We start from the raw sequence: 27,639 nt of genomic DNA on the forward strand, positions 1-27,639 counted from the left end.
AAGAAAGAAAGAAAGAAAGAAAGAAAGAAAGAAAGAAAGAAAGAAAGAAAGAGGGAGGAAGGGAGGAAGGGAGGAAGGGAGGAAGGAAGGAAGGAAGGAAGGAAGGAAGGAAGGAAGGAAGGAAGGAAGGAAGGAAGGAAGGACTCTGCTAAAAGCTAGATGTGTGTTTGCTACCACACTATGTAGAGAGACTGATTATGGTGAAGACAGTTTCAGCTGTAGAGAGCTTTGACTCTCAAACACTTATACCCTGGAAATCTTGTTGGTCTTTAAGGTGCTACTGGCCTCAGATCTCACTTATTATTATAACTTCCAACATGATTAGCAGCAACCACTATTTTACAACTGGTCCCACCATCCACTATACAGACCAAAACAAACAATACGATCAACCATAACAAGCCTGTACAGCAGTGTAAGGCCACAAAACTTTGGCGTTGCAGCAAACAGCTACATTGTGCAAGGCTTGCATGAGAAAGATGCAGGCAAAGAGGAGAGATGCAGTGAATGGAACGGTCGCCTTCACTAGGGATGCCTGCATCAAATTCTGGCTTAGCCTTGAACCACTGGTCTTGATCAGGTCATATCAACTGTATTGTTTTGAGGACAGAATGGGTCAATGCTGCAGACACCATTCTGAGGAGCTTAGACAAAAAGATGAAATACTCATGTCATGTGATAAATCTAAGGCAGTACGGTCATGTACTGTTGCCCAGTCTCATATTAGTGAACTGTTATGACCACAGATCTGTATTTACCCAAATACTCAGGTTTTATGTCCTAAGGCTTATATTTTTCTCCCTGCCCATTTTATGTAGTTAATGCTCTGTCGGGCCACTGGAGGGTTGTTGGGAGGAGGGGGCGTGGCCAAGCCGAAATGCAGCCGGAACACCGTTCCAGTGCGTTCCAGCCCAAAAATAGCCCTGCCTGACATGAAACAAACAAACAGACTCTGTCTAGATAATTATAGCTAGAAAGAGTTCAGTCATAGTCAGATACTCACTATCACTATGACTATAATAAGCCACATTTCTGAACATGTGATTGATCCATTAGAACAGGGTAGAAGAAAATCAGTTTTTCTACCAAAAGAAGTCAAGCCCACCACTTTTTCCTTGAGGTCAGTAGGCAGTGGGTTGGATCCAACCAGAGAGTCAGTTTGGTGTAGTGGTTAAGTGCACAGATTCTAATCTGGGAGAACTGGGTTTGATTCCCCACTCCTCCACTTGTAGCTGCTGGATGACCTTGAGCAAGCCATAGTTCTGTCAGAGCTGTTCTTGAAATAGCAGTTCTTGAAAGAACTCTCTTAGCCCCACCTACCTCACAGGGTGTCTGTTGTGGGGAGGGGAAGGGAAAGGAGTTTGTAAGCTGCTCTGAGACTCTGAGTGAGGGGCAGGGTATAAATCCAATCTCTTCTTCTTTGTCTTTTCCTTTAGTGAAAAAGAGAGGGAGGGGTCTACTTTGATGCCTCAAAGGGCTATGTAGAGAATCATGGGACTTGAATGGACAGAAGCCATGTGGGACTGAAACTGTAGTAAGAAAGGCTACAAGCATGGATGGCTTCAAGAGAAAATTAGATAAACATATGGAGCAGAGGTCCCTCAATGGCTATTAGCCGCAAGGTATAGAGAGGAACTCTTGATCTGGGGCAAGTGATGCTCTGTATTCTTGGCACTTGGGGACGAAGCAACAGTGTGAGGGCTTCTAGTGTCCTGGCCTCACTGGTGGACCTCCTGATGGCACCTGATATTTTTGTATACAACAATCACCATAAAGACCTCCCAGTATATATCAAACAATAAACACAAACTGGGGAAGTCACTATCAAATGCAGAGGAATATATTGAGAAAATACATCAAATAATACTTAATATGCAAAATCCAAAATGGTACAATTCAAAAATTTAAGTCCAAAGATTACAGTAAAGATTGTTCTTTATGTTGCTATGTGGTTGTTATCTGGGACTAGCCCTTCCCTACGTTTAGACACTTCTTATTACCACATAGCAACATAAAGAACAATATGCTTACCTGATAAATAAGAAATAAGTTCACACTACTTGGTGTTAATCACTTCTGATGAAGTCTTCCCTCGAAACGAAGTTGAAGCCGGACTCTTCATAAATCTTTGGAAAGCTTTGGACTTGAATTTTTGTATTGTACCATTCTGGACTTCATATTTGATATTGTAATCTTTGGACTTAAATTTTTGAATTGTACCATTTTGGAATTTGCATATTAAGTATTATTTGATGTATTTTCTCAATATATTCTCTGCATTTGATAGTGACTTACCTGATATTTTTGGCCACTGTGTGACAGAGTGTTGGACTGGATGGGCCATTGGCCTGATACAAGATTGGCTTCTCTTATGTCCTTATAGAACAGAGCAAGCTCAAGTGGAAAACATAGCTGGATCCAACCCCCCATGTAAGATTCTTAAATAGAACTGAAAACATCAGCACATTTATTTATACAAAACATTAAACTATTAATTCAGATTTTTTAAAATGCTTTTTTAAACTGGGTTATAATTAGGTATCTCCTTTGGCTACTCCCATGGTCTGGTTTCAGGTGTTTAAGACAACTTTTAAAAACCGACTTCCGGCCACGGCGGCGCGAATGGCGACCGGCTCTCGGGACGCTCCCGGAGCCGGATCGCCCACACGCAGTTTGGGGGGGTCCCGCGTAAGCGGAGATCCTAAGGAGCCTTAGTGTAAAGGCTCCGAACTAGGGGGCGCTTAAGGGAGAAGCCTCTTGCCGGCCAGAAGGTCGGGAATTGAGGCTCTCCCTCTGCCCCAAACGGCCCCGGGTGCGTCGTGCCCGAATGGGGACTAGCAACGCCACTGGTACAGCGGAGTGATGGAGCGCTAAAGTAAAGCCAGAAGGAATGAGAAGAGCGATGAACTGTGAGTTGGTGATTTAATTAGAAGCGGTGGCATAAGCGCGCTCCGTTCCCCCCGGGAGACTGAAAGAGAGGGGGGAGGATTCCCCCCCACCCGAGAAAGAGACTTTTTAAAAGTAAAGAGGGGGGGCAAAGCGAAGATAGGCAAAAGCGCATTACCTTTTGGGAGGGAGTAGAAAGCGGTGAAGAGGGAGACACCCCTGAGCGGCACAGCATGAACTTTTAAAGTATAAACAAAAGCGAAACATGGCGGGGCAGAGAAAGCTGCTGGAGAAGCAGACAAAGAAGATGGGAGGGACTTCCTGTCCGAGCTCTTCCCCTGCTGGTACTGCTGTCAATCAACAAGAAGGTGATCTTTTGCGCTATCTGCTGGAGGAACTGCAAAAAATTAACCAGAAGTTAGACAGCATGGAAAGTGCCTACAGTGTTCAACAGAGGAAAATGACAGAGACAGCCGACAAGGTAGATGATATTGCAAAGAAATGTCTGGCATCAACAGAAGAAATACAGAAAGTTAAGAAAAAGGTCATCAAAGTGGAAAAGCAGCAAGAAAAACAGGATAATAAATTGCTACTGCTTCAAATGAAGAAAGCGAATTTGACTCTTCGATTCCAAGGGCTGAAAGAGGAGGAAAAGGAGGACCTCAGAGACATTTTGGCAACAGCCTTAGCACCACTGACTGGCAATGAAGCGGGAAAAATAAAAGAAGAGATGGATTTGGCTTATAGAGCCTATTCCAACTTCACAAAGAAAAATAAGTTGCCAGCAGAAGTGGTAGTGAAATTTACAAAGCAACGTCTCCGAGATCAGATTTTAAAGGCAGTTTCAGCAACACCCTTGAAAATTGGAGATCAACCGATCAGGATTTTGAAAGATGTTCCATTTGAAATCAGAATGAAAAGAAAGGAATATAAAGGACTGACCATGTTCTTACAAAGTCATCAAGTCAGTTACAGATGGTTGTGCCCGAAGGATTGGTCTTTAAATTTAAAGACAGAAGAGAAAAGATAGACTCTATCTTCAAGGCTCAAGACTTTTTGAAGAGGCACGCCAGTACAGAAGAAGAGGCAGAACTTGCCAAGTGGATGTCGGGAGCCAGCGGAGAAGACAGCAGCTCGGAGGGAGAGGTGAAGGATGAGGAAGTTAAAGGAGCGACTGGCCCAAAATATAACTTAAGGGACAAAAAAGGGAAAGACCCCAAAGTTTAAAGACTATTTCGGATAATGCTTTGAAAGTAATACTAATCCCGAAAGAACATTACTAACATGTTAATTGTACGGTTTTGAGAGAGAGAGAAGAAAAGAGGATCGTCCAACTACAGAAGAAGCTATTGACTTTAATTTTAAAGGATTAATATACTAATACTTAACATCACTCAACACTTTTCTTTATCCTTCTATAGACCCTCCCCAATTTTCTGAATTGTAAAAGCAAAACTTCTCTCCTTTTTAGGAGAGGGAAATTTTTTTAAAAAAAGACAACTAAAAAAACCAAAACCCTTTTTCTGAGCTTTGTCAATTCCTCTGTGTAGAGAAGCTCAGCCAGCCTGACAGGCAGCAACTTGCAGAAAATAACCAGTGCTTACTGGTGCTAATTTATGTGAATATGGAGTAGACTGTAATCTGTGTGTTCACATGAATTGCTTATGCATATACATATCTACAAGCACATATCCCAATTACATGATTCATTCACCCTTTTGTGGTAGATAAGTAGAACATATGAATTATCTTTATGTTAGCTATACATCTGTTTCTGCAAATCACACTTGATATTCTATAAGTGTGATTTCTGTGTAAGAGCCTAAAATTTGCTTTCAAATCCTACCATATGAACAGCGGGGGGGGGGGGTAAAATAGGCTGGGGATTGTACTACTTAGTTTTTGTGTTTTAGAGAATTGTCATACTCAGTAGTTTGTGACTTTTCAAACCTCCAATTGTAATTCATGCTAAAAGTAACTTAAAAAACCTATTGGTTTAAACTTACTCCATTAATCACACCAGGTTTTTATATTATATAGGACTGACAACTGTTGCTACTTTCTTTTCCTCAAAACCATTTATGCTCTTGCACACTGTGACAGACTGCACTTTTAAAAGCTTAGAAGTGCTGTGTAAACAGATAAAGGACTGTAAAGGGTTAATTCTTCACAGAGCCAGAGAGCCTTGAGTGACAAGCTGGTCCAAGCAATCTGACTGGTTAAACATCAGCTGAGCAGAGAAAGACTTCTGAACTGGATGCTGAGGAGGATTGAGTCTGATTTCAGCCTTAGCTGAGAGCAGTTTAACACAGCTGGAGAACTAGGGGAAAGTTGGCAAGGAAGTTTGTTCAATTAAGTTTGTGAAGTAGGTGAAGACTCCCATACAGGACAAAGAAAGATCTCATAGCGACAGAAGAATTTCCCTACCCAGTCGAACAGGGAGTTAGCTCTGAAGAGTACAGAGATCCCTGACCTGGTGTGGATAGAAACTGCCTTTAGAGACCTTAATAGTCAGTTAAAAATCCAAAATGAGTACTGGCATTTCAAGAGAAGGGTTTTGGGTACTGGAAAGAATGTACCAGCCTTCTGGAAACCAAGAGTCAGACAACTGTTCTGGAGTGTTTGGGAAAACTCTGGAACAAAAGCCTCTCAGCATAAAGATTTAAGTCACTGTGTGTTATGTATGTAATGTAATGGAAAGAATGTACTGAACTTGAAATCTGAAAGGTATTGTAAACCGACCTATCAGAACAAAAGCACGTTCTGGAGGGAAGAGAAATGATTGGTCTTTATGTACAGTATGTGATTGGACCCTAGCTGACATGTGGGCGTGGCTTGCCAAGCCCGGACAGCTTAAAAAGGAGCCTGTTGCTCCATTGATTTGTCTCTTCTGGTTCTTCTGACTTCCTGTGCAATAAAGCTGTTAATCACTGTTCACCTGCTGCCTGAGTCTCCTATCTAACACTGTGAAAAGCTTAAGAAACTCTCATTAGCCTGAAACCTAAGGACTAAAGTCTTTGCATGTAGGGTTTTACCTCATAAATTTCAGCCCCCGATTTTAGCTGACCTTTCTCCTCTGTGTTGAGTAAAATATTTTGTTATTTTTGAATTTCAGAATGTCATTTAAGTTGTTTAAGTTAAAGTGGGCTCCTGATCCTTCCCTTAGGTTCCTGGCTGAGTCAAAAGCCAAAATATTGTTCCGTGACAGGATGGAACAGCCACAGTTCTTCAGCAAAGAAGAGAAGACATTACTAAGGCAGCTCAGTAAAGTGAAAGAAATGTGGATGGGAAAATCTTGCCTCTGAGGGAGGGAAGCAGATGGGGCCATCATACACACATTCACTGTTTTCTGTTAAATTACTGTGTTCCTCTATGCTTTTGCATGTTTACTTGGGAGTCCCTAAGTAATTAAACTGAATTTACTCCCAAATAAACTTATGGCTGCAGGTTTACCAATGCAATCCTAAACAGCTGTTACATCCTTCAAAACTGATTGACTGCAATGGCCTTAGAGGGCTGTAACTGTGTAGGACTGCACTGTAAACGAAGCTTCACAATAAATGTATTAGTCTCCAGGTGCCACAAGTCAATTTCATTGTTTTTTCTTCAACTCAGTAATGAAAGTTTCTCTTCTAGATTCCCCCCTCCCAAAAAAAAAAAATTAAACAGCACCTGGTACAGCTGGAACCAAATAAGTGTTTAAACACTAGCAGAAGCAGCATCTTTAAAGAATCAAATATCCAATCCTGATGCACGCTTGTGTGTGTATGTGCGTTATGTACTGTTAAGTTGCTTCCCATTTACGGACAGTATCCACTGATGACCTCCAAAAGCAACCTTCCTCCAGTCTCGCAAACTGAGGGCTGTGGTTTCCTTGATTGAGTCAATCCATCTCATGCTGGGTCTTCCTCTTCTGCTGCCTTCAACTTTGCCCAGCAACACTATTGTATTTTCCAATGTGTCTTGTCTTTTCATAATGTGACTAAAGTATGATAGCCTCAAAATACGATGTGCACGTTTACTCAGAAGTAAACCAGATCCTGTTCAATGAGTTTTACTCCCTGGAAAATGTGCACAGGGAGGCAACCTTCAGCTCCATGCTTTTTTCCCCACCCGAGGTGCGCTCGACTTCCTTCAGCCACTAACACCATTTGGCTCCTATTATGAACTGAGAGTGAGGGAGCTTCTTGAATAAGTGACTTCATTTTATTCGGCTCATAACAACGCTAGACAAACTTTATAGAACAAAGCTGACTTATATAGGATTTGAATTGGATGGGCAAAACCACACCCAACAAACAGATAACAACCAATAGGAACATGGAGCTTGGAACCAATGAGAGTGGTTCCTGCAGAAGGCAAAGGCTTCTCTGATTGGCCCATTAGGTCAATCCTTGCAATGCTCTTTTAGTATAGACTGTGCATAAACTCATTCATATCTTTATTACATTAAGACATAATAGTTCCCCATCCTGAAGCAACAGAGCTGACAGCGGGATACCATTGCCTTGAAGCAACACGCTTCAAGCCAACACCCCCTGACTGCAGCAAACAAACGGCCTCTTTAAGAGCGGGAAAGGCCCCGCCCACGCACTCCGTCAACCTCTCCCCACAAGCCAGGGATGACGTATGAGAGCCAATGGGCGTTTTCCTTAGTGTGAGGTGCGAAGCGAGGGGAAGATGGAGGCTGTTTCTGCGGCGGAGGCGGCGGGGCTCTCGCTTGCTGCCGGTGTCCCCCCGTTGATTCCGGAGCGGCTCCAGCAGCGAGACGCAGAACGGCGAGAGGAGGCTGAGCGGAGGCGGCGGGAGCGCGACGCGCAGACTGTGGAAGAGGAGCAGAGCGACTTCTTCACTGCCGCCTTCGCCCGAGAGCGGGACGCCATCGAGGCGCTGCTGGGGCCAGAGTTGGACGAGGGGGCTGCTGAGGATGCAGCCACGCGACTGCTGGAGGAGGCCGCCGGGCGGCTGCAGAGCCTGCAGAAGCTGCTGACGGACTCGGTGCGCTTCCTGGCCCCGTATGAGGTGCGGCAGGCGCAGGCGACGATGGCCCGGCTGCAGAGCGCCCTTTCCGAGCGCCGCCTGCAAGTGCAGCCCAAGAAGCGCTTCGCTTTCCGGGCTCGCAAGAAGGAGTCGGCCGTGGGCCAGGAGCCCCCGATGGCTTCCGAGCGGCCACAAGGTTCCAGTGAAGCGATCCTTTCTCCCGCGGATCCCGAGTGTGGGTTCAGCCGAGTCGAGGGGCAGGAGCTGCAGCTGGGCCCGGCCGACCTGCTTCAGCGGAACGTGGTATTGTCTCACCTGACCGCTTGCCGGGTGCGGCTTTGTGGCAACCCCAACACGCTGCTGATGCGCGGCTGCCGGGACTGCACGGTTCTCTGCGGGCCGGTGTCCACCTCGGCGCGGCTGGAAGACTGCAGCGGCTGCCTCGTGGCCCTCGCCTGCCAGCAGCTTCGCACGCACCTCGTCACCCAGACCACCTTCTACGTGCAGGTGACTTGCCGGGCCATGCTGGAAGACTGCAGCGGAGTCCGCTTCGCCCCGTACACGTGGAGTTACGTGGGCATCGAGGCCGACTTCGAGACATCGGGACTTGATAGAAGCAGAGACAACTGGAGCCAGGTGGATGATTTCAACTGGCTGGCTCGGGATCAGCCCTCTCCGAACTGGAGTGTGATCCCGGAGGAGGAGAGAGTCTGTGACTGGAGCTGAACTGGGAACACTCTATCAGCCACTGTTGCTGCAGTGTGTAGAGGACCTGGAGCTAGTTGCATTGCAGATGGTGTGCTCCTTTCGAAGAATTCATGCACCTTATTTGTGCTTTGGCATCGTTTAAGCCAGATGTTGTGATGAAGGTGCCAAAATACTTACCTCTGGTGATACTTGCTTTTGCTCTGCCAGCCAGTGAAGCCTCCTGGCGCTAACAGGATCTGTGTTGTGCTGTGTGCCTTTAGCTGGCTGCCTGATCTTTAAAGTTGTTCAAATTCTGCTTTGCTTTCTGGAACAAGCTTTGTAAGGGCTTCAACTTCTGTTTTAAATATTCTTCATTCAAAGCATCTCTCTGTGTAAAAATCTTTCCTTGACTTCTACCAGTAGAAAGAATTCCACAAAATTCTATTTGTAAAGTATTGCCCAAGGATAAATTTAAGCTTAAGAAAACATTATACTCTGATCTTGAACCTATTTAGTGCATATAACTGCTTCAGTGCAGCTAATACTTGCAAGCAAAGCCAAAGCCAAAAACTTTCATGGGGCAATCTCGTCAAAGTTAGATAAAAGTCACTGGAAGAAAGTTAAGCACATGCTTATTTTTCTGAAAACCGTTTGTAGAACTACTTAATAAACTGAGTTGTGTAATTAATCCTTAAGGGGTCTACAACTGTCAAATTACATTCATGTTTAGTGTGCTATCTAAAACAATATCTGCATGTTTTGTACAAATACATACTGTGTCTGGGCATTTCCCACTTCAGTGTACTATTCATCTTGTGTTTTGTTAACAAGGGTTAAGCAAGTTACCAAATCTGTACCTCATATAACTAAATAGAATCAATATTGTCATTACTACTCTCTCTGGATTTTATACTAATGTACTAACTTTTCAAAAATGCTAAAAGGACCTCAGTTATTGTATTGTTCAGGTGTTGGTTTTACTCTTAAGTACCCCTCATGGCCCCTTGGATTAAAACAAATTTTTTCCTGTGAATTGTCTTTTCAGTGCTTTTCTCGGGGACTGTACACATCTCTGGTCATGTAACAGAATGAGAGGCAGAGATTGGGTGCTTTCTAGCTCCGGCCTGGGACAGATTTGGAGTGTTTCTTGTCTTATGTGTGCTGCTTCTGACAGCATATAGCCTGCCACACTGAAAAGGGATTTTTTTTGCATTTGCTGCAGAACTGTTGAGGTGGATGTAATGACTTTTGGGACATACAGTTCTTTGAGCAACTTGTGTGGGAAACTGGCACTGCTCACACACAGCTCTGCCAGCACTGCTTCTAGGCTGAAAGGGAAATATCTCTTTCATGCAGCTGTCTTTCTGTCATGTTGCTGGTGATGCATTAGCATTCCTCCCACCAATTTATCTGCCTTGGTCAGTTGTGGTTCCTAATACAGTTTGCAAACCACTTCTTAAACAAAAAGTAGTAAGGCAGAGAGTTCCTTCTGAGCCACATTTCTGGGGGCATAAGAGTAAGACAGCTGGCTGGATCTATCTTTAGAGAAAACCACACATTTATGTAAGCTTAAGAGGGTATGGAGCAGGAAACTAATGAGGCAACAACCTCTAAAAGAAGGCAAAGTTTCGTTTCCCAGGTTTGTTTGAGCTAATCCTTGTCCTCCCCTTTCCAAATCTTCAACTGCGATCGCTTTCAGCAGGCCTCTTCTATAGAGGACTAGAACTTGTAACAGTGGGCAATAACAGCAGCATTCATTTTGACATGACAGTGACAACTTTGCCACTAGAAAGACTCTACTTTCCAGAAAGCTTAATAGCTGAGGTGCTAGTCAAGGAAAAGAGCAGCCTGGTCATCCCCTTCCTGTTTCAGACCAGTTGCCAACAACTAACCTACAGTAGCATAAAAGGTGCTCTACCCCCTAAAAACTATTATTTAAATAAATTGGTTTGTGGTGTTAAGAATAAAATAAGGATGTGCTGAATGAGACAAAGCATTTTTGTTTTGCTCCTGCCATGATACTAAAACACAATTTCTGTTTTCAAGAATTATGTGAAAGAGATTTTGCCCTGAATTAGTATCTCTTTTTGAGGGTCTAGATGGAGTGCTCCTGCTGATGTGGTACTAAGAGACTTTATTCATAGTAGAGAGGATTGGGCTATGTGACTACAATATCTGGCCCTCAAAACACTCTGAATAGCTAATTAGGGATGGTCCATTCTTAGTGTAGAACAAATAACTGGTGTGAGCTTGAGAAGGATCTGTCACTAACAGTCTATTATAGACAATACTTTTTTAGGAATCCTCAGAAGTATGTTAGGTCTTTCCTCTAATTATTTCTGTAGGGTTATTCAATAGCTCCTGATGTTGACCAATGGTGAGATCTAGCAGGTCCTGCCATTTCCTGTTTGAGATGGCAGAAGTAACCCCCCCCCCAAGCTGAAGTATGACTACTGCCTCCTGATCAGAGTGGAGAGATTATTTCTCAGAGACTCTGCTTGGAACTTCTGCCATACTGGGTTCTGTATCTACCTCAACCTCACTCCTAGCCCAGTCACAACTCCTACAAAATACTAGCTGTAGCTGTACATGTGATGATGAATGTGCCATTATACAGCTTCTGTTGGACGATTTTGGCAGGGTGATTGTGAGCTTTCTTGTATCTTTTATTTGCTAGCATAAGGAAATCAACAGTGTTTAAAAGCTGAAAACATCACTGTGACCTGCTTTGAAGTCATAGACATAGAAGACATAGAATCATAGAGTTAGAAGGGACCTCCAGGGTCATCTAGTAATAAAAGTGTCTCCCCAAACTGGTTTCCTCTGTTCTGGGCTTGAAGGACTGCAGGTGTGACAACAGCCGAGACAACAAAAGTTATCAGAAGCAATTTTTTTATCTTTAATATCAAGGTTATGTAATTTACAAGCCTTTTTCAGGCACTTTTAACATCAGTTAATGCATGACTAGTTTCATGTTTCTTGTCATTTTATAGACGGTCACTAGATGGTGCATGAAGATCCTTTTCTCAGCTCTGTCACTCCCCCCCCCCCCCCACGCGCGTCCCCCCCCCCCCCCCCCCATCTTTCAGGTCATCTAGGAGGATCATTCTTTTGACAGTGTATTGCCTAAAGATTACAGCTTTCCTTCTTCATTTTCCCCAGTCAGTTTTAATTCCTTTATTGCAGAGTTTTTCAGTCTGAGCTAGGGACCATGGATGGTTTACAGAGATGCTGCCGCCAATAAAGGATTTACAGTTGCTAGAAGGAATGCAAGGAAGGCAGATAGAAGCAAGGGACATATGACTTGCTAACAAAATATTGAACTGGGGAGGACATTGAATATGCAAACAAGCACTTCCCTAGAAAAAAATGCCACCGTATGGTACATGCTTCCCAGTCATTCATATCTAAATGCAAATGTGAACATTTTCCAGCCACTGCTTTACTGATGATGGGAACTGTATCCAACATTAGAACATCCTGTTGTAGCTACAGTGGGACCTCGTGAGGCCCAGCCCCATAACTTACCAGCAAGGCCCCACAACTTCTCATCCAGCCCAGGCCCCTCCCCAAAATCCTGTTTTGGTACTGCAATGCACAGCCACACCATCGCCTTCACCAAGCCTGACTACTGGAGCCAAGCCTGCCTGCTGGAGTCTTGCAGGGCGCAGGAAAGAAGCAAAGTGGGGGGGGGCAGTGACAGAGTGGTCGGTCTAGCACCCTGTCTCCTGGTTTTCATCCGTGTTATGAATCATGGCGTGGCGAAGGCCACTGTGGTAGCGGCAGTGTGGCTCCCTCCCCACCTGCACTGTGCTGCTGACTTTTTAAAATGCCCCCCGACTTTACAAATCCTGGCTATGCCCCTGCATTGAATCTCAAGGTTGGTCAACATCTAAGTTGTGATGCTGCAGCAGAGAGTCCCTCAATCTGGAGAGCAGCTATATCCTTGGTGTCGTACTGACCACACAAGATACTGACAGATTGTCATGGGCTATTTGTTTGATTTAGAATATTTATATACCTGCCTTTGTCCTGACAAAGTGGGTGACAAGAACAGTCATATACTAAATTGAATGCATAAATTAAAAATATCCACCACAACCCTTTTTTTAGTTAAAATTAATTATTAACGGGGGGGGGGAATGAAGTCTATTTAAGAATTCCAGAGAACTCAAAACCATGCATACTGTGTTGAATTATTGTAGTTATCTTAATAAAAGGTGTTCCCTCTCTCTCTCTCTCTGCTCTAGACCAACATAGTTACCTACAATTTTTGTAGCTACCTACAATCAGTTTTTGTTCCTGTAATCTCAGCAAGTCTTGGTCTGTCATTGGCCCAACATGATTAGCCTATAAGCAGCTCAAGAGTTCAATCACTATTTCTGGATTTTTGGATCGCAATTGTTAGTTTCTCAGTTGGTTCAGTTCTCTTCCAGAAGTCAAAGATATGAGATACATATCTTTTTTTTGTTTTCAGAGCTACTGTAAACTTATATTTTAATTCATTTAAAAAGTGTCCTTAATTCCATTACTAAAAACACATAAGCCAAACAATGTCATTCAAGGTGAGTGACACAGGATAAGAATCAGCACAGCCGCAAAGGTTTCAGTACAGTAATTTATCAAGTCAATATACAGCCACATCTATGTCAATATATCTTTTAATCAAAGAGCTGCCACTTTCCCAAGGGGGAAAAGATCTTCTAGGAATGTGGCATCTTTTTATCCTTTGATCTTCAGTTGCTGCATGCAATAATATATCATGGGAAAACATTAATCCACTAAATAGTAAAACGAGGGATTATTTCCACTGCTCATCTGCTGGCAGAGATTTCTGTAAATTGGATCACACTGATTAGTATTAGAATGACGTCTTGCAGATCCAGCTTTAATCTGAACCTTCAAGGCTGTTTCTCCTTTGTGCACAAGGGGCCACCAGAAATAGCTGCATGTGCTATTTGCCAATCTTTTTTTTTAATGTGAATTTTTAAAATTGTGCACCTCCAAAGACTTGCCCAAGTCTCTCATAGTACGATGGAAGGGCCAAACCATAATGGCTCAGGCAGAGTTACAGCATTTGGAATCTTCAAGGCATGAATGGTGGTGGCTCTTCCTAAAGTTGTTCCCTTTCTGAAAAAGGATTAACTTCGTGGAGTCTTGTTAAATTTTACATTGCAAGAATGGCTGTGATGAAGCTCAAGTTCAGCCAGAAGAAAAGGGTAAAACTAGCACAAGGACTATGGCTCATGAATTGGTTTTCCGTTTTTGCAGGGATCGTTGTTTTTGCCATGGGGTTGTTCTTGAAAATTGAGCTCAGGAAGCGAAGTGACCTGATGGACAATGCCGAGAGCCACTTTGTGCCCAACTCCTTGATATTGGTGGGTCTGTTATCCTGCGCCTTCAATGGTCTTGCAGGCAAGATATGCTACGATTCTCTGGATCCCACTAAGTTTGCAAAGTGGAAGCCTCTGTTGAAACTTTATCTCATCGTTTGTTTCTTTTTTAACACCTTCATTTTTGTAGTTGCTCTTTTTTGCATTCTGATGAGGGGCTCTCTGGATGCTACACTGGCAAAAGGCCTAAAAAGTGGTATGAAGTACTACCGAGATACAGATACTCCGGGAAGGTGCTTCATGAAGAAGACCATTGACTTGCTCCAAATTGAGTTCAAATGCTGTGGGAACAATGGTTTCAGAGACTGGTTTGAGATTCAGTGGATCAGCAACAGATACTTGGATTTTGCCTCTAAGGAAGTAAAAGAGTAAGTAGTTTAATGGAATAAAAATTATCTTTTCATACAATCCCATATAACCAGCACTCTTTCCGAACTTCCGATCAATTCAGTTTTGTCAATATGCTCTAGATCACTCAGATAGAAACAAAATATAAGTTCATTAAAGAATGCAACAGCTTGTAATCAGACTGGCATATTGATGTTCTTTAATCAGGGGGACCAGTACTGCAAATTTACAAAGAAATTACTTTATTGGCTGATACTGGCAATATAGATATGACAACTATTTTAGAAGCATTGGTTTTTATTGTCACTTGCTAGTTTTAGGTTAATACATTTGTGTATTTTAACTCTGCTGATGCTTGCTTTCTCTTTAAGTTAGGAACAGAGGGTATAATGCAGGCTCTTGCATGGCTTCTTGCATGGCTGCCATTAATTTCACTGGGGTTTGTGCTGGATTCTAGTATGACAATTTATCGAGACCAAGAGAGGACATCTATTAAGTTGCTCTGTGGTTATTAGGGTTTGCAGGAAAAGTAGAACTGCAGAGCTGTACACTGCTGCTGTACCTCAGAGCAATGTAGCTGCTGCCCCATTGTTTCAAGGGAAGGGGAGTATTTTAAGCATTTTTTCATATGCTCCTGCAATGTCATTCCATTGCAGTGCAGTTATACATTCAGATGCCTTACTTTTCTTACTTTTCAGAGTCTCTTGAGCTGATTAAATTTGGAAATATGACACAATAAATAAATAAATAAATAAATAACATGTAGTAAATTATAATGAATAAAAATTAAGATGAGCAGATGCTTTGTGAAGTTAATTTGGCAAATGAGAGCTGAGCAAACAAGACCTTTAATACTGTGTTCCCAAATCTACAAGTTTTGCCCCCAAAGTGGGTCACAAAGCCTCTGAAAGTGGGTCCCAGGCTTTTGCAGTTTTAATGATAATGCTCTGTTTTTTTCAAATGGGTCCCCATACATATAACATTTTGATTTATGGGTCACCATACCAAAAGGCTGAGGACTTTGTTAATTGTTTTGAAGATGACCAAATAGATAAGACTGCAATCCTACTTTCCTGGGAGTAGACCCCATTGAATAAAAGTCCACTTCTGAGTCGATCTGTTTAGGATTGCTCCCTGTGTGTCACATCTAAATCTCAATCAACACATGACAGAACACAGGTAGCTTTCCCCCCACCCCCTTTCCATGCAGTGACAAGATATAGAACTGTATGAGTCCAGCAAGAGCTATCATTCCACCTTTTTAGAATACTATTATAATATGTAATAAATCAGCAAAAAATGTAATCCATAAATAACATACATAGACTCCATCTTGAAGTATGAGGACTTAGAAACAAGAAATTAAGAATCCATTAGTGAATCACTGGACACTTGAGCCTTTCTTAAAGAATCAAAACAGCTTTCCTGACTTTTATCTATAGCATGCAAATGTAGCCCATTACACCAAGAGATGGTGAAGCTGAAGGGAAGAAGGCATAGTTCAATCAATACCCCACTGACATGAGCAGGAAGTTTGTACTTGATTGATGTCCAGAGTTATTTTTGTTACTTTAACTTTCATGTACATATATAAAAGCTTACTTTTCAGATTTATTCATATTTAATAATCAGACATCAATATCCAAATCCCAAGAAAAAACAAGTATTGTGTAAACATGAACAACAGCCTTTAACATAAAAAAAACATCAGCCACAAAACATCATGACCTCAAAATGCAGCACTAACCCATTATGGAGAAATGGTTTGCTGGAATAATACAGCTTTACACAGTTTGCAGAACATAACCAGAGAAGATACTCTTTTAAACTTCCTCTGGAAAGTTATTCCACAGGGTAGATACTACCACAAGGAAGACAAAGGCTCTAAGAGAGGCCAAGTGGACTTCCCAGAATAAAGGCATCCTCAGGAGCAAGTACTAGGATGATCTAAATCGGTGGACAAGTCTAAAAAGGACCTAAGGTCTTGCAAAATGCTTAACAGTGCCATTCTCTTCATTATTACTTGGAAATAAGTGCCATGTTGTTCACTGGAACTTACTCTCGGATAAATTTGTGTAGTAATGCCACAGAAATCAATGAAACTAGTTAGTTGCAACTTAGTTAAATTCCATGAATTTCAATAAGATGTAAAGTTAACATTTTATCTGGATTGGAGCAAATAAATATGGTATGTCTATTTTAAAAAGTACTGCTTTGGTATATTTAAAATAAATTCAGCCTTTTCCTTTGCCTGTTTTTTTGCTGTCAAGTCGCAGCCGACTTAAGGTGACCCTGTAGGGTTTTCAACGCAAGAGATGTTCATTTCTGCCTGCCTCTACATTGCGACCCTGGACTTCCTTCGTGGTCTCCCGCTGACTACTGACCAGGGCTGACCCTGCTTAGCTTATGAGATCAGGCTAGCCTGGACTATCCAGGTCAAGGCAGCCTTTTCCTGTGTGTGTTTAAAGCGCTGTCAATTTGCTTCCGACTTATGGCAACCATATGAATTAATGTCCTCCAAAATGTCCTATCATTAACAGCCTTGTTCAGATCTTTCCCCTACCTATCCTTTTCCTGCTTTACTTTAAAATGAGAACTATCTGGGTAATTTTGTTTTTTAATTGTATATATTAATGGTAGCATAGTATAAAATATTAGATTCAGGGCAGAGTGCTTTTTATGCTTGATTGATATTGGCCATATTGTTTGGAAGATCTTAAATTTGATCTTTGCCTGTTGGTAGTTTGACCATAATGATAAGGTAGGAAGTTGTAATAGTGAAGTCACATTAACGGTTCTACTGTTTTATTACAATATTTCAAATTGAAATTCTGTGCTAAATGTTACTCAGAAGTGAAGTCCCACTTTGTTTAGGCATAGTTTCAGTTGAAGAAATACCTTTTCATATAAATAATGACTTGAGAAAATCTAAAGAGATGTCCACTCTGCCAGCATTATCTGAAGATTTGTGAGCTGGGACATAACCCATCTTCATCAGAAGTCATGGGTGGGGAGGGCAAGATTATGCAGTGCTTAAAAACATGCTTGTAAGAAATGTAGGTTGATCAGGCATTGCTAGGTCTAGTTATTGGTCTTGATATGCCTGATCCTACAGCAGTAACAAAACTGAGCAGATGCATGTAAGTTTTGCCAACCTCCAGGTGGGGCCTGGATTTCTCCCAGAATTACAAGTGATTTCTAGATTACAGAGATCAGTTTTCTTGAGAAAAGCAACTGTTTTGGAAGGTGGACTCTATGACATTATACTAGAATACCAGCCTCCAGGTTAGACCTGGGGATTCATTAGAATTACAGTTCATGTCCAGACTATAGAGACCAGTTTCCCTTGAGAAAATGAATGCTTTGGAGGGTGGACTCTATGGTATTGTACCTCACTGAGGTCCCTGTCCTCCCCAGGCTCCATCCCCAAATCTCCAGGAGTTTCCCAGCCTGGATCTGACACCCCTACCACCCCATCTCCTACAGGTGGCCAAGGGGAACCTGGCAACCCTACATTATGCCCCACTGAGGTCCCTCTTCTCCCCAAATCCTACCCTCCTGAGACTTCACCCCAAATACCCAGCAACTTTGCAACCCATAGTTGCCAACCCTTATGTGAGTTCATTAGGAGTTCCATGCAAACCCTGCTGAGCATTCTCATAGAAGAGTGGGGTATAAATACTGTGGTCTTTATGACAACTCTGTTCCTTTAATCTGGGCCAGTGTTTTAGACTGCTCTAGTCCACTCCAGGACTGAGTGTGGGCAAGAACAGAAGAAAAGGAAGCTGTTGTTAATGTAGTTCCCCACAGAGAAATAATCTGACTTATTAAACTGTGCTCCTGTTTAAAACTATGCTGCCTCCTTATTCTGATGCATTAAGAACCACAACAAAGTAATTAAAATATGAGGATCCAAATATAAGGTTGGAAGTGGTTCCTTTTAAAAAATCAGATGCATAGAAGATTAAGATTATCGCAAAGATTTGTGATGTAGGAGTGAATGAAATATATAGTACTCATAAAAACACGCATAATGTAGCTGAGCATAGTCTTGCAAGCCTGATGCACTTCATGCTGATGTCCTTCCATTGTCATGAATGGAGGTCAGACCAAGCTGTCGGTGTGCAGTTCTTCAAGTACTGTGGATGGAATTCTGCAACAACGAAGCCATGTTTCCCAAGCTATAATCTACATATTACTACAATATGCACATGACTTTTTATGCATTTATGTTATGCTGCTATGTAATTGATGGTATTACTATGTAATCCACTGATGGAGCATTTTACAATACTTCTCATGGAACATGACCAAAAAAAGTATATGAAGTCCCCAAACTTCTCCACTTAATCTTAGTCCTCCGACATATACAATTGTTCCATTACCTGGCAACTGATTATTATATGACACCATTTCTTAAATTATGAAGTTTCTCCCTCACAACATTTTTGCTGAAGAATGCATAGACATCCATTATGTAAAGTATCATTTTAACAGTAGTAAAAGCCAATCAGGGTGGTAGATAAAAGACTGGTCTGCAATAGGCTGACTTGTCACTCAGTCTCCCCTGGGGACTATGGACACTTGTTCGGTGAGGATAGGTGATGCAGAATATTCTCAGCACCATCATTAAGCTGCAACACTCCAGATTCTTTGGAGGAAGTCTTGACAGTTAAATGGGTGTATAATCAATATATGTTTGTACAAATGACTAGGAAGACCTGGGCTAAAATCTCTGTTCAAACACAGCTCACTCGATAGCTTTTGGCAAGTACTATACACGGATCTCATGAATGATGGTAGAAAGTACCATCAAGTCGCAGCCAAATCAGGGTTTTCAAGGCAACAGATGACCAGAAGTGGTGTGCCATTGCCTGACTCTGTACAGCGACCCTGGCCTTCCTTGGTGGTCTCCTGTCCAAGAACTAACCAGGGCTGACATTGTTAAAATGTTAAGTTTAGAATGAACAAAACATGGCTCAGAAACTGATCACTGCTTGTTGGTGTTATGTTTATAAAGAAATTCTACAGCCCTTGGGGCTTATTTATACAATGGGTGTCCCTGAAATAGTAGCAATCCTTTCTACCACTTACATTCTTACATGATCCACAGGATGTAGCTGAGGGTGGTCAAAAGTGACAAAAGAGGAAACTTCCAGCAGATGAGTGATCATCCATGAAGCTTTTTAGGGTCCTTTCCGCACTTGGATCTCATGGTTCTGTCAGAGTTCAACTCATGACACAATACCTTGCATTTATTCCTGGTTATAACAGCATCCATTTATCCCGGGACAAGTGTGGGATGACACCAGGGTGACCTCAATGTAATGTGGAAACAAAAAATACCCTGAGATAGTTACAGGGATGAACTCAAGTGTAGTGTAGAATGTAAGTGTTGAGAAAGGGCTGAACCAGGATTTAAGGTCTAGTGCAGAAAGGACCTAGAGGGCCTTAGGGGCAGTCATCACCCCCCCCCCCAGTCTTTCTATTTATCTGAACATAAAATCAAGTGTATAACACCTTGAAATCTCCCTGATCACCCAGGAAGACATAGGGATTACAAATATAATGGACAAAACAGATTTATGAAGCATTACATTGGAGCTTGCAGGTCCATTCCACTAGCAGCAGCAATTTCTCCTGGCACAAGAGGCCCTTCCCCTGATGCTGGAGACTTGAGCCTCTTGTGTCAGGCATAGGCATCTTGAGCTGGGGGAAATCACTGCCATTAGGGGAATAGGCTTGTAGGGTTAGGGTTGTCAGCCCCCCCCCCCCCCCCTGGGGGATGGGGGGGGAGGGTTGCCAGATCCAGGATGGGAAACTCCTTGGTGATTTGAGGATAGACCTTAGGGAGGACAGGGACCTCAATGATGTACAAGGCCATAGAGTCCTCCTCCCACAACATTCATTTTCTCCAGAGGAACTGATCTCTGGAGATGAGTTGTAATTCCAGGGGATCCCCAGGTCTCACTTGGAGGCTGGCATCCCTACATAGGATCCAGTCAACTGCACTGTGAATTCCTATGTATCAGAATTGCTTGCGGAACACTACAATCAGAAACTGCTTTTTGTGCCTTTGTAATCTTTGTGGAGCCAGACATTGATCACAGGGGCATGATGATCTTCAGTCACTGCTCCCCTCTTCTGGACGAGGAGGAATGAAGATCTACTTATTCTCAAAAGTCATGCCAAAAAATAATAATATGGGTTTGAAGGTGTTTCTTCTGGGTTTGAGTTATAGTTTGCTTTGCTGTTGTATTCATGTTTCTGATTTAAGTTACTTTTATTGTTTTATTATATATAGAAATGACTTTGTAGGTTAAAACATATAAATATATATTTAAATGTTTAAATTTTACATGTGGATAATAAGCAGAGGTTACAGGACTGCGTACATAAGAGGCATATGAACTCGAGCTCACCTAACACAGCTTAGTTCCTTTTTAGCAATCTTTGTAATCCAGGTAATTAGAGAGTGGGATTTCCCTGGCCTCTTGCTCCAAAGTGGGTCATCCAAGTCTGTATTAATATGATGAATCCATGATCTAGGGCAACTGAGTAGGTTATAAAGGTCTACTGTATATATTATTCTTGGGGGGGGATCCTCACCCTTCCTCCAAGGAACTCAAGGAAGAGCACTTGGTTCTCCTCTCCATTTGACCACTACAAGTTTTATTTTCGTTAGGCATAGGGAGACTGACTGGCCTAAGGTCATCTAGTGAGTTTCATGGCAAACAGTATTTGAACCTGAGAGTCCCCAACTGTATTCAGCACTCTAACCACCACACTACTCTTAGTATGTAAAATGTTTAGAACACACTCTGTGGGGGCTTGTTATTTTGACCCATTTTTCCTCAGTGGTTATCAGTCCTATACAAACAGAATTTGTTGTTTTCTTTACTGACTGTGCTTTGCCTGTTTACAGTCGCATTAAAAGCAACGTGGATGGCAGATACCTGATGGATGGTGTCCCCTTCAGCTGCTGCAATCCAAGTTCCCCACGACCATGCATCCAGTACCAGGTCTCTAATAATTCAGCTCACTACAGCTATGACTATCAAACAGAAGAGCTCAACCTATGGACCCGTGGCTGCAGGGAAGCTCTGCTTAAGTACTACAGTGGCATGATGAGCTCAATGGGAGTCGTCGTCCTCTTTGTCTGGGTTTTGGAGGTAATTCACTAGTTGTTCATACATATTTTTCAGAATAGGCACTCAAAGAATGCTCCTGTACAGATTTGCAAGTATTGGTAATTAGAAGCAGTAAGTCTCTAAAAGGGAGGCTAATGTGGTTCAACAAACATTGTTCCAACATTAATTCCACAGGGCGGGCAAACCCTATGGTGTAGCGCTGAAGTTCCTTCCCCTCTGCATTACAGATGATCAGGGATACATGTGGCATAAGTGTGGATGCATGAATTGACAGCCAATTCGAGTCTCATATGCAAAAGATTGGAAAAGCATGGCATTACCAGTCATTCAAAGTTGTTTGTGTTGGTATCTGAAAAGAATAGGCATCCTGAAGTAATATTTCACAGTAATTTCCCTTCTCCTTTGGACAGTTACAGTTTTGTTTTTAAAGCCCCAAGATTCAACACCTCTTTTGAGAAAGTATACCCATGAGAAATTTGTTTTATCTGATTCTGAACTGGGTCCTAGAGTGTGGATCAAAAAATCCACGCAGTGTGCCAAGTGACAGATCGGGACATGGGGTCTACAAACCAGAGGGAAGCCCCAGGTTTGCAGAAATATCTGAAATCTAAAAATAAAAAAATACATTGGTTTAAGACTCCCAAAATAATAGAAGCAAAGCTTGTAGCATTAAGAGATGAATGCTGACCTAGATTTTATGAGATTATGTTTCGAGTACCTTGGAGGCCATTTATTGGGTTGCTTCTTAGTCACAACAATATTGCTGAATTTCCATTCAAATATAGGGGGACTGAAAAAAGCAAAAGATGGAAGGAAGGGAAGGAAGGAAGGAAGCAGGGGAAAGGGAGAGAAGAAGAAGATGAATGGGAGAGAACAAGTAGTTAGGTGGGAGTGAAGAAAAAGAAAGAGGCTGCCAGTGGGGGTAAGGAGGAAAAACTGAAGACTGGGGGACCAAATAAAATAAGGTTGATAGGTATGAGGGATGGAGAGATGGAAGCAGGGAAAGGGGAGGGCCTCTGAAAGCTGTTAGGGGGACAGAAAGTAGAAATACTGCAGGGTGGTGGCAGATACGGGGGGGGGAATGAGATGCCTCTTTGCAAATCATTACTGACCCCTTATTTGTTTATTACTAGTCTTGAATTAGTATTTTGGAATAGATTGAAGAATATTTTCACCCTACCTCAAAAGAGATTTACTTTTATGTCGTATAGTAAGATAAAATATGGCCATATACATTAAAGTTCTTTCTCAGATATTAGTGCGTGTCCAAAAAGGAGAGTTTTGCTCATTTAAGGCTTCAGGAAGTATTCTGCTTGGATGTTACAGGAATATTCCATAGAATACAAGTAATTTTATCTGGGGCAGACATAGAGGATCTCCTTCGTTATTCCAATGTTATGTTTTGAACCAGATGCCTTAATTTCTATTTCCAGTTTTTAATTAGTTAATTTTTAGTTGTTTATTTTGTTGTTTCTTTTGTTCTGTTACAATGCTTATTTAAGAGAATTTACATTAATTGTTAAAAATCATGAGTATAGCTTAAAAAGGCTTATTGATAGATTTCAACATATGAAACCACCACCACCCCATAACATAGCATGTAGAATATATTCTACATATTGGGAAATTATACATATTAATTAAAAGCAGAAAAATCAGCATTACCAAATAAAAGTCTGTGTTAACCAGACCAATTTCCAGTAAACACACAAGAAATTCTGGACAGAAGTACTGTTTTCCATAATGTTCACTTTCTGGAGGCCAAGAAGAATGTCTAAGTATCATTAGTGGTGTGTGACCTCTGGCAATATGAATACAGGGAGTCTCTTCCCAACAATCTCAGGAAGGATGTTCTACAACATAGGGAAGCCACTGTAAATGCCTAAGACTAACTAATTAACATTTTGCTGTCTTTAATTGGCATCCCAGATCTGCTGTCTGAAGTAGGCTGCTTCACCAAACCTAATATCCTGAACCAAAAGGAGGAGCTTCTTCGGTGATCATGAATAATTAAGGCTGTGTGGCCAAAGATGGGAGAAATTAGAAACTGAATGTGTCACCATGTCCCAATATTGATACCAGCTGTTAACAATAGTATTCTTTAAAATAGAATCTGCTCGTGGTTTATCAATTCAAGATGTTATTAAAACACTGACCTTTTATTTGTTCCCAGTCAGCTCTCAGAGCACTGGTTAATCAGTAAGTTCTTTTATTTTTCCTGTACTGATTTTCCATTACGATTCTGACAAGAGGATAAGGGAAGAGGAAAACTGATGTTTTGCTTCGGTTAGAAATGTTCAGCTTTTAATATAATCAAGAGAAAACTTGTATCCCATTGTTTACTCTAATTTAAATGAAACAATCTACTCTTTAGCCATTTGCCAAGATCTAGATTAGAATATAGCTATCTTCTGTTTTAGACAAATCCCTTGGAAGGATTCTGACCACTTTACTAGAGAAATCTTTATGGTGAGCAATCTGAGCAAGGCTATTAACGACAGGACATTTGGGAGGTATTTTAAGAAAGATACAGAAAAGCTGGAACATGTCCAGAGGAGCGCAACAAAGATGGTGAGGGGTCTGGAGACCAAGTTCTATGAGGGAAAGTTGGAGGAGCTCAGTATGTTTAGCCTGGAGAGGAGACAACTGAGAGGTGATATGATAACCATCTTCAAATACTTGAAGGGCTGTCATATAGAGGATGGTACGGAATTGTTTTCTGTTGCCCCAGAAGGTCAGACCAGAACTAACAGGTTGAAATTAAATCAAATGAATTTTTGGCTAAACATTAGGAAGAACTCCCTGATACTTAGAGTGGTTCCTCAGTGGAACAGGCTTCCTCAGGAGGTGGTTGGCTCTCCCTCTTTGGAGATTTTTAAACAGAGGCTAGATGGCCATCTGACAGCAATGCTGATTCTGTGAACTTAGACAGATCATGAGAGGGAGGGCAGGAAGGGTTGCATCAGTGCTTAGTTCTTGTGGCCGTTTCTTACACGCCCAGAGAAATTTTCTCCAGGGCAGTTTGGCTGGGGATCCTGGAGGGTTTTTTGCCATATTTTGGTCATGGAGTAGGGGTCACTGGGGGTGGGGTAATTGTGAATTTCCTGCATTATGTCGGGGGTTGGACTAGATGACCCTGGAGGTCCCTTCCAACTCTATGATTCTGTGGAAGGAGTTGGCAGAGGCTTATCATCTGTGCCTTCCTCCAGCAGCTTCCTGACCTCCCCCCCCCAAGTTTGGAAACCTCAGGGTGGGGTTGATCCAGCAGGAGTCTGGGGAGGTGACAGAGTTTCTGGTGATTCTTAGAAAAGACTCGTGCCACTTCCAGGTTTTTCCTTGAAAGTGAAGTCATGCCAGCAGACTAATGGTGATTTTGGGGTTTTTTAATTGATTTAAAATATTTCTATGCCACTTCCATCCAAATAGGGTCCCAAGGCAGCAAACATCAAAATGTAAAACATTTAATCATTAAAAACATTTAAAATGAAGCACATATACAATAAAGCAATAGCAATGTATGAACACACACAACACCAAAAACAGGGAGGAAGCCAATAATAGTTATTCTCCTGACAGCCCTATCTCTAGGTTGTGCTGGAGGTCTCTAAGAATTACAGCTAATCTACAGACTGTGGTTCCCCTGGAAAAAATGGAAGGGTTTGGCAGACAGGCTTTATGGCATCACATCTCTACTGAGCCCTGTCCCTCCCCCAAACATCATCTTCCTTAGGCACTCCCCCACACACACAATCTCCAGTAACTTCCCAAGCCATAGTTGGCAGCACTCTCCCTCTCTCATAAAGCCGCAGATATGACTGAGTGGGCCCTCCTGAAGAAAATATGCAACACAGGGTCCATAGCCACAAGAGGAAATCAGCCAAAATCAACTTCTTCCCACTCTTGTACAAGCACATCTAGCTTGGCCTATTCATCCAAGAATTGGGGGAAGGTGGAAATCTTCCACATACTCCCCTGTCTTTTCTACAACCTGTCTTCCTTGTGTGATGCAGATTATTAGTAATGAGTGTCCCCTCTTCCTCAGTAACTTTTTCTAGAGGCACAGGAGTCAGAATCTAACCTATCTCTTATAAAATTTGTGTTATTTATAGTCCGCCTTCCTCATTGAGACTCAAGGGGGATTACACAGTGTAAATCTATAGTCTATTACAGGATGGGGCAGCCAAAAAGTGTCTAATAGAATTAGGACTGGGAAATCTGGAACAAAAGTAAAACAAAGCATGAATATTAACATGACATGTTAAACAATTCAGAAATGACTCAGTAGAATGATACATATAGCAGCAGACAGCACGTACTACACGCCAGTATAGTCCATAGTCCCTTTACCCTTCATTAAAGCTTCCTTCTGTACCATTCAGTTATAATACAGCTCCAATACAGTATAGTATAGCTTCACTTAAAATATAGTAGCCTTTTCTTTGTTTGAGGTATGGTTTTTTGGCAAGGAAAAATTGTACCATGTGTTGCTGCAGATTTCCCAGGCTGTATGGCTGTGGTCTTGGCCAAGACCACAGCCATACAGTCTGGAAAATCTACAACAACTACTGAACTCTAGCCGTGAAAGCCTTCGACAACAGTACCAGGTGTATTACTGTCTGTTATTATATTTCATGATGCCCTTTTTCTAAAGTGCTCAGGGAAGCGTATCTGGTACTTTCCTCTATTTTATCCTCACAACAGTCTTGTGAGATGGGTTAGGCTGAGAGACAGTGACAGCCTCAAGTCAACCCTTGAACTTCATGGCTGGGGGATGGGCTCGGACCCAAGTCTGCTGGATCCTTATCCAACCACTACACCATGCCGGCTCTCTATAATCCAGACAGAACAGGAGGGTAGTGCTAGATTAGTAGCCTCAGCAACAGGGAAATTATGCTCTCCATTTTGAGGGAGAGGTTTGAAAGATTTGCATTTTGGCTCTGGGGATGGTAGAGCAAAATTAAAAAAAAAAAGAATATATAAGAAAATACTTTCTAAATAGTCCTCTTCCAGCAATTCGGAAACCATTACACATCAGTCTCCCCATAAACAACAGGTTATGACCCTCGATGAAAATTACATAGTTAAACAGAACAGATGTGATCCAACCTTTATTGAAGCATTTGTTGTTAATTTTGAAATACAAACTTCAGAGCCTTGCAATGAGAGATCATATGATCAGAGAAGACAGAAAGAGGCCAGCTAGGATGTGGGATGGTGGTGTGGTTCAGGCTTGCAAAGGAACACAAAGTGGTAAGGTAAAGGTTCCCTTGCTCGAAAGCCAGTCGAGTCCGACTCTAGGGTTGCGGTGCTCATCTCCGTTTCAAAGCCGAAGAGCCAGCACTGTCCGAAGACGTTTCTGTGGTCATGTGGCCGGCATGACTAAACACCAAGGTGCACGGAACGCTGTTACCTTCCCACCGAAGTGGTACCTATTTATCTACTTGCAATTTCTTGCTTTCGAACTGCTAGGTTGGCAGGAGCTGGAACTAGAGACAGGAGCTCACTCTGTCATGCAGCAACTTGGGTCTCAAACTGCTGAACTACTGACCTTCCACAGCCTGCAGTTCAGCGTCTTAACCACTTGAGCCACCGCAGCCAAAGTGGACTGTTACTTAAAATGGCCACTGTCCGCTCCAAACAGCCATTTTGAAAATATGTTGTTCTTAAATTTGTCTTTTTCAATTAAAATTATAGAATGATTTTTTTCTATATTTATTGTGGTTTCATCCAGAAGTGATACTATAATTTTTTCGCTGATTAACTGAAATATTTTTATTTTTCACCCCATTCAATTACCCATTAATAAATATCAGAAAAAAAGGATTACAAAGGAACTTGCAATGGCGGTGAGGAAAGTCTCTTATACACATATTAACAATTTAAAGCTCAGTGAAAAAAAACACTTTTCACAACATTTGCTTTAATCAGAGCTCTTGAGACTTTACCATCAGGAGACCGAGTATTTGATCTAAAATAATTGACAAAGCAGAAGCACTGACAGGGTAAGTTACAAACTATATGGAAGGCCAGTGATCAAAGAAAATCTAATTTAAAAGCAGCACAAAAAAGTTGCAAGTTTGCTGCATTATAGACTCTAAAACCACTAATCAAATCCCCTTGGCCTATTGGAAGGAACTTTATCTTAGCATATGGCAGTTCTTTTATTTATTGTGTAAGCTATTCACTCTTTCCAG

The 27,639-nt window shown here is 42.0% G+C and overlaps 2 protein-coding genes across 2 annotated transcripts in view; both read left to right on the forward strand.

Annotated features, from left to right (window-relative positions):
- The first annotated feature begins 7,555 nt into the window (after positions 1 to 7,555).
- TBCC (tubulin folding cofactor C) lies at positions 7,556 to 9,552 on the forward strand. The gene has a single exon (XM_015411106.1). The coding sequence runs from the start codon at positions 7,567 to 7,569 to the stop codon at positions 8,590 to 8,592; it is 1,026 nt and encodes a 341-aa protein (XP_015266592.1). The 5' UTR covers positions 7,556 to 7,566; the 3' UTR covers positions 8,593 to 9,552.
- A 4,181-nt stretch (positions 9,553 to 13,733) lies between these two features.
- The window catches only part of PRPH2 (peripherin 2 (retinal degeneration, slow)), a 20,701-nt gene continuing 6,795 nt past the window's right edge, over positions 13,734 to 27,639 (forward strand). Inside the window, exons 1-2 of the mRNA XM_015411107.1 lie at positions 13,734 to 14,314; positions 21,220 to 21,466. Coding sequence (XP_015266593.1) covers positions 13,734 to 14,314; positions 21,220 to 21,466 — 828 coding nt within the window. The remainder of the gene's footprint in view (positions 14,315 to 21,219; positions 21,467 to 27,639) is intronic.

This window comes from Gekko japonicus, unplaced genomic scaffold (genome assembly GCF_001447785.1).
Source record: "Gekko japonicus isolate JY-2015 unplaced genomic scaffold, Gekko_japonicus_V1.1 scaffold723, whole genome shotgun sequence".
NCBI classification, from domain to species: domain Eukaryota; kingdom Metazoa; phylum Chordata; class Lepidosauria; order Squamata; family Gekkonidae; genus Gekko; species Gekko japonicus.

Excerpts from the sequence above, each read along its gene's own strand:
- TBCC (XM_015411106.1), top strand. The coding sequence starts at position 7,567 with ATGGAGGCTGTTTCTGCGGCGGAGGCGGCGGGGCTCTCGCTTGCTGCC.